Source organism: Triticum aestivum, chromosome 2B (assembly GCF_018294505.1).
Source record: "Triticum aestivum cultivar Chinese Spring chromosome 2B, IWGSC CS RefSeq v2.1, whole genome shotgun sequence".
Taxonomy (NCBI): Eukaryota; Viridiplantae; Streptophyta; class Magnoliopsida; order Poales; family Poaceae; genus Triticum; species Triticum aestivum.
In genome coordinates, this window is record NC_057798.1 from 651,122,552 (window position 1) to 651,130,064 (window position 7,513).

The window sequence follows — 7,513 nt, forward strand, 5'->3', positions numbered from 1 at the left end:
TAACGCGAGGGAACGACTACAGTGAGCAACGGCTGGTTCTAGCTGGTCAAAAAGAAAAAGACTAAAACCTTCAAAGTCAAGGGATATATGCTTGAGAATTTGAACTTTGGCCGAGCGGGAGAAGATGTCAGATTTGAAAATGAGCTCATGAACCTTGACTACATGGAAATCTTGTTTGACCAAAAAACAGTGGTTTAGGGCTGACTCAACCAACACTTCATTAGGCCTAACACTAATTAGCATGAAAGTGATCCAGAAAAAATGAGAGTGAGAAGTGTATTGTACGTGAGGGGGGAGATGGTTAAAGCGGTTAACATTGAGCATACGGTAAAAAAGCTAATACTAGGCCGAGATCGTCTCACCTTAGGCTGATCCAGAGCCGGTGACGCTGATGGCAGAGCTGCAGAGACGACCGCCAATGTGGCACCATATGAAGGAGGCATGACCTCGCCGGAAAGCGAGCATCCGACGCCACCCATGAGCGGCGGCCAGGGGAAACAGATCAACATGCCTAGCTTGCGGAAATCTCCCATGGAGGCGATGAGCTTGGCAACTGCGGGAGAGGCGACGGTGAACGAGAAACATGAGTCACCGTCGTTAGTGACGTTGAAGTAGTGATAGTGGCCACCGAACAGGCGAGCAAGGATTAGGGCCATAGAGGTGGCACAAAGGGTGAACGGAAACTGGATGACACGCGCATACATGCGGCATCCGTGTGGCTGGGAGCATGGATCGATGGTGACTGGAGATCGGAACTGCGTCCATGCCACGCCTTCAAAATGAAGACATAGGTCATCTGGAATTTGCAGGAGGTGAGCTAGCGACATGCAAGAGGCAACAGTAGGGGGAGGTGGTGGAAGCAGGGGTAGGGTTCTAGCGAAGGAGAAAGCGTAGTTGCAGTGGCAGACCCTGGTTTGGTCTAGGATGATCTCTGCGACTCGCAAAGAAGCCACATGGAAGCGGAAGACAAGAGGAGAGCACATGGCAACGAAGAAATCAGCAACACAGCCGCCAAGGGTAGCCTGGAGCAGAGCAGCGACGATGATGGCATCAAGGTGGCGGTTGGAGAACTCAAAGACGATGTAGAGGGGCGTTGCGAGGTGCAGTTCCGGAGTGGTGATGTCGAGACGACAGTAGTAGATGCAGCCGTCCTCAAACTCCAGACCCATGGCGTTGCCGCATCCCAAGAAGCAGCGAAGAGCCACTTGGCCGGCTTTGACATAGGGCAGGTCAAAGAATGGCGATGGTGGTGGTGCCACAAAGGGGAGAAGTGCGTTGAGGGGACTGGTGGCGAGGGTGAGTTCAAGTGGAGAGGCTGCCAGAGGGTTTGTGGTGGCCGGAGGGTGGGCGGAGGCCGGAGGTGGGGTGGGAGGTAGGCTCAACCATTGTGGCTGGATTAATTCGACGTTGGAAATAATTTGATCGTATTTGAATTGTGTTGAACATTTAGTACTTAGCAGATTGTTAGGTGACAGTCAAACACGTGTAACTGTAGTACTCCTTCTATCCCAAAATAAGTGACTTGACTTTGTACTAGCTTTAGTACAAAGTTAGCATAAAATCGAGTCACTTAATTTGGGACGGAGGGAGTAGTTCCTAATGAAAAAACACATGAGGGCATGGGTACCCGAGAACATTATATGAATATTAAATTTAGAAAAATACTAGGAAAGATAAACTGGAATTTTTGGTCTCAAACATTATCGATCATTCTACTCAAGTGCGAAGTTTGGTGAAGAAATGTCACCCTTACCTAGGAGTTAAAAATCCACGCAGGTACCCGAGAACCCTATACGAATGCACTATCGTAGTCTGCTCAATGAGTGCAGCGATAGAGCACTTACTGATTAAACTGAGTGAGAGGGTTGTCCATTAGTGCGCAAGTTCGGCACACACATATGTCGCCACCTCTATGTTAGTTACCCTGCGTACGGATACCGGTATATACGAACGCAGCGCCGCAGCCTAATTGGAGTATACATACAAACCGCGCGTCACAGAGCTTGTCGCCTCGTACTTGGCTTGATCTACCATGGCGGCCGGCCCAGATTTCGTCAACCACACGGCCGTACGCGCTCAGTGCAAATGCGGACGAACACGTCCGCCACGACGGAATCGAGTGGTTCAGCTTGGGGATCAGATGCCCCTCTCGACGCATCGACCCTGCCAACACTGCGTCGCCAGATCTGCATGCCATAAACTGAAGCGTGCACGCCGTATCTGCTAGCTCAATATAAAGACTGAACCGGCGCATGTACAATGCAACGCCACTGCCTCTAGTTCCTCCGCTCCACACCGGCTTGTAGCACGGCAAGACAAGGTTAACCCCAGCGGACCGATGGAGGCGCTTCTGGCTGCACTCCCAGCGGGTGGCGGGGGAGCGGTGGCTGCCGCCGTTGGAGGGCTGGCGGCAGCCGCCGCGGTCGCCGGTGCCCGGATGGGGAACAAGGAACGGGCCAACACGCCCCCAGGTAGCCATGATCTCACTGAATCTTTTCGTGTCCTGTTGTTGTTAATGTGCTGCTTCTTTCGCTGTGAAATTGCTGACAAACGCGCGCGGACGCAGGCCCTGCTGATCACACGCTGTAATTGATGCCGAACGAGGATAATCCATTAAAAATCTCACTAAATTTCCACTTCACGTTTTCGACATCTATAATTTAGACCTCTCCACAGAATAACTTTCCATTATTTCGATTTTTACTTCTTCTGGTTGAGATGCATCCGCATCCCTAAACACTAAGCATAAGTTAAAGGTGAGAGAAAATTACGAACACCATTACTAGGCGCTCGGGTAACAAAAGGCTTAACAAAGCCGTAATGTTAGCACACAATATGCTAAGTACTATGTACTTAAATGATTAGTTCATTTGTTGCCATTAATTCCATAACTAAATAGATGGTCTTCACTAATCTATTTCACTATACATGCATGCAAACATCTTCACCCTCAAACCATGTAGAGAAAAGATCCACCTCAACATACAACATACTTACGAAAAGCTGAGTCCTTTCTATTCTTTTATCCTATTTATAGTTATTAATTATTCTAAAAAACTGTACATTAATCAAACACTACAAATTACATGTATTTACAGATCCAATTATCATAGTATTTATCCAAATATCCATGTTTCATACAACAAAATCTCATTGACATATATAGCAACCAATTACTGCATCAACCCACAGGGTATCATCTAGTTACATATCATAATTTAATGTCCTTAACACTTATTGTTGTCAAAAAGAGATATAGCAAGAAATTCTTAGAATTGGGTTGAAGAGAGAAAGTTGATGTATCCATCTTTGTGTCTAATAGGCGCTAGGAATGTGAATGCTCTAAATATGACAATAGTTACTAATCCTCACCCCCAACAATAATGCACCTGGACAAGTTATAAAAGTTATAATATCCCTAGTGAATTCTCAATAAATTTCTATTTCATGCTCTGAAAATCAATTTGGACCTCTCACACACAGAATAACTTCTCTTTATTTCAACTTTCATTCTTTGTATTGTGAAAAATAATTGCTAATCCTCATCCCTAGGAATCATGTACATTTAGAAGTTTCAAAACATTACAAAGTTGTAGTACTATGTGCAGTAGGATGGTAATATTTCAAGATCAAACTCAATCAGATTGGGAAGATTTAAAGGATCAACATAAGTAGTACTTCTCATCATTCATGAATATACTTAGTGTAATTACAATACATCTCCTCAAAATAAGTGTATTTTTTTACTTTTCAAAGATTTATACACCAAACCATTTATGTATGCTTTGTAATTGTATGATTTGTAGCCTCGTGTAACAGTAACTAATGAAAAACACGTGAGAAAAGAAGAAGAAGAAAATGTTGCATATGGTTATGTTATCTCCATGTATCCAGCCTGTTATCATCTGTGCTCACTAATTGTCAGACTGACTTATCTCAAAAAGAATAATACCAATTCTACATCAAGGAAAACAAGTTAATCCTCTTTTTTATTTCATTGACATGCAGTTGTTCCTGGTTTACCAATAATTGGAAACCTGCTCCAACTGACGGAAAAGAAGCCACATAAAACCTTTGCAAAATGGTCTGATACTTATGGGCCAATATACACAATAAAGACTGGGGCTTCATCTGTAGCTGTGGTCAACTCAACAGAAGTAGCCAAGGAGGTAATATTAAAATTGTATCATCTTTCTTACTAGATTAAATTGATACTGTATTTTTATTTTGTAGAAACATAAAATCCTTTTTGCAATTATAGGTAATTGGTACATTTTGGCATTTTAGTTATATCTCCATTAATTCTGTAACATTCATTGCCAAATCCATGATTATCTTAGCATATCTTTCTCTTAAATGACAATACAAAATTTAAATATTGCTACAAGAGTTCTTTTTCACTCCAGCACTTGAAGTTTACAGCTAATATGAAGGTTATTTTGATCTCTCTCATTTTGTCATTCTAGAGATAAATAAGGATTATAACAAGTATTCTCACATGAAAAGGATACAAGTGATTTGTTACTTGACCTCCTTCCTCAAACAATTACCCAGATAAAAGGAAACACACACTAAAACACCAAACATGCATATATTCTTTTGTTGATAACATTAGTTTTTTAAGAAGAAGACGGTAAAAAATTCTGTCATATGCATCAATTGATGCGACACAACCTTCTATTATTGCGAGGCCTTGACATCTAACATTTCACACAGGATACAAAAGGCCAAGGCTAAACCAGGGCTAAAACAACCACAGGAAAAATATAACATGATTCCTCCTGCCTCACTAATTATATTAAACGGACCGTCATCCATATCGGTTAAATACACCCTAGCTAACATCTCCCACAGATTTCACACAGAATCCATGGACGCTCAGTCCTCCTCCAACCGACGGATCCAACTCCTATCCTTGAAGATAAAATGTACAACATCAGGAACTTTTGTCCGTTTAAAGACACAATCATTGCAATACATATAGCCAAAACTAAGTAATACAAAAGGAAGAAATTATAGCATTATGGTAGAAATATCTCACATTTGACTCGTATTTTGCAGGCAATGGTTGCGAAATTCTCATCCATATCTACTCGAAAGCTACCTAAAGCATTATCAGTGTTGAGTCGTGATAAAGCAATGGTTGCTACATGTGACTATGGTGACTTCCACAAAATGGTGAAGCGCTTTGTTATGGCGGGTTTGTTGGGTTCTTCTGCTCAGGTATGAGTCTAAAAAGTTTCAAAATTATACAATTTATTATACCACCTCCCAGATACGCTTGCGAGTTCAGTTAACTATTTAACAATGAGATGCTTGCAGAGACAATTTCGGGAGACGAGAAACATGATGATGGATAACATGTTAAGCACTTTTCATACATTGGTGACCAATGACCCACATGCTCCTCGGAACTTTCGAGAAGTTTTCAAGGAGGAGCTATTCCGCTTATCGTTGATCCAGGTTAGTCTCTCTACAAACGCCATGATTTAATTAGTCTTCCTACACGATAGCACCATACTTTCTGAATTTGAGCAGTGAGGATGGTATGATTTAGCGTTCATGCTGCACTTTCAGGGTCTAGGTGAGGATGTAAGTTCAGTTTATGTGAAGGAGTTTGGGCGCGATATTTCAAAGGATGAAATATACCAGATCATTGTGGCTGACATGATGATGTGCGTCATTGAGATTGATTGGAGGGATTTCTTCCCGTACCTCAGCTGGATTCCAAACAAGAGCTTTGATACAACAGTTGCTACCACGGAATCTAGGCGAACCACGGTGATGCGAGCCTTGATCGGTCAACAGAAGGAAAGAATTGCGCGCGGCAAGGTGGTAGCAATCTACCTATATACTAGTACCTCTGTACACTAATATATAAGACGTTTTTACAGTTTAATTTGAACTGCAAAAACGTCTTACATTAGTGTACAGAGGAAGTACCTTTTAGCAGACGTATGTTTGTTCATTGATGAAGTGATGATAACGCAATCAATTTGTGATATGCAGGCAAAGACATCCTATCTGGACTTTTTGTTGGCAGAGAACACATTGACAGATGACCAAGTAACGATGCTGGTGTGGGAGGCAATCATAGAGGGTGCAGATACTACTTTGGTGACGACCGAGTGGGCTATGTATGAGCTTGCCAAAAACCCCGAAAAACAGGCAAGCTGAGCTTACCCTTCTAAGTAACTTGTTGCTCTGCGGGATGCATTTTTAACACCAGATTTCTCATGGCACGCCATGGCAGGATCGTCTCTACCGGGAGATCCAGGAGGTGTGCGGCGAGGACATGGTCACTGAGGACCATCTTCCTCGGCTGCCGTACCTGAATGCCGTGTTCCACGAGACGCTGCGGCGCCATTCTCCTGTCTCGCTTCTGCCTCCAAGGTTCGTCCATGAGACCACCACACTGGCCGGCTACGAGGTCCCAGCCGGAACAGAGGTACTCATATGACTCCACACTTCAGTAATATTTTTCTCACGTGACTGAATGCTAGTCATCATAACGGAAGTGAAGTGCTGTCTGTTCACTAAAATGGCATATATATTTCGGCCATTGCAACCTGCCAGGTGATCGTCAATGTGTACGCGTGCAACATGGACAAGAAAGAGTGGGAGGAGCCCGAGGAGTGGAGGCCAGAGAGGTTCCTGAACAACGGCAGGTTCGACGTCGCTGACATGTACAAGACCATTGCATTCGGCGCCGGGAGGAGGGTCTGCGCCGGGAGCGCGCAGGCGACCGGCATTTCGTGTGCCGCCATGGCGAGGTTCGTGCAGGAGTTCGCCTGGACGCTCAAGGAGGGCGACGAGGACAAGGTGGACACCGTCCAGCTCATGGGCTACAAACTCCACCCCCTCTACGTGTATCTCTCGCCGAGGAGAGGGAGGCAGTGAAGGGCAGTTCTGGTTTGATTGTTTGACAGTGGAGTTGGCCAAACAAGATAATATGGGTGCATGTTTTAATGATTTACCTCAACAATTTGTTCGGATTTTTACACTGTTTGCCTCGCGGTTATTGCGCCAGAGCTTTTGGGGTTCAGGTCGGAACCGAAAAGAAGACTGTATCACGGTCACAGCTGCTTGGTTGGTTTTCGTAACATCAAATTATTGCAGAGCAATGTGTTTAACACGGCGACAGTCAACAGTTTTTTAGATAATGGAATCTTTTGTTAAGGAACAATGTGTTCAATGCTAGCGACAATCACATACTCCCTCCGTCCCAAAATTCGTGTCTTAGATTTTTCTAGATACGGATGTATCAAATCACATTTTAGTATTAGATACATCCGTATCTAGACAAATGTAAGACAAGAATTTTGGGATGGAGGGAGTACTTTTTAGTACACAGAGGTAGAGATGCATATATGACATAACATTTTTTTAGAAAATAGACACAAGAAGCACCCAGCTTTAAATTAGTAAACCCAACAGATGCTAAGTAACCACAACATTAAAGTCTTACAAACCAGATAGTAAAAAGGAAACAGGGTAAATATGGCATGATGAG

General features: G+C 43.6%; 1 protein-coding gene across 1 annotated transcript; it reads left to right on the forward strand.

Moving 5' to 3' along the window:
* The first annotated feature begins 2,338 nt into the window (after positions 1 to 2,338).
* Positions 2,339 to 6,900, forward strand: LOC123041900 (ent-kaurene oxidase 2-like). Its single transcript, XM_044464458.1, has 8 exons — positions 2,339 to 2,471; positions 4,009 to 4,169; positions 5,062 to 5,223; positions 5,323 to 5,463; positions 5,578 to 5,832; positions 6,010 to 6,168; positions 6,254 to 6,448; positions 6,577 to 6,900. Exons 1-8 carry the CDS (start codon positions 2,339 to 2,341, stop codon positions 6,898 to 6,900), a joined length of 1,530 nt encoding a protein of 509 aa, XP_044320393.1.
* Positions 6,901 to 7,513: the final 613 nt, after the last annotated feature.

Excerpts from the sequence above, each read along its gene's own strand:
- LOC123041900 (XM_044464458.1), top strand. The coding sequence starts at position 2,339 with ATGGAGGCGCTTCTGGCTGCACTCCCAGCGGGTGGCGGGGGAGCGGTG. Across the intron at positions 2,472-4,008 it reads ACGGGCCAACACGCCCCCAG|TTGTTCCTGGTTTACCAATA; the intron begins GTAGCCATGATC and ends ATTGACATGCAG. Across the intron at positions 6,449-6,576 it reads AGGTCCCAGCCGGAACAGAG|GTGATCGTCAATGTGTACGC; the intron begins GTACTCATATGA and ends GCAACCTGCCAG.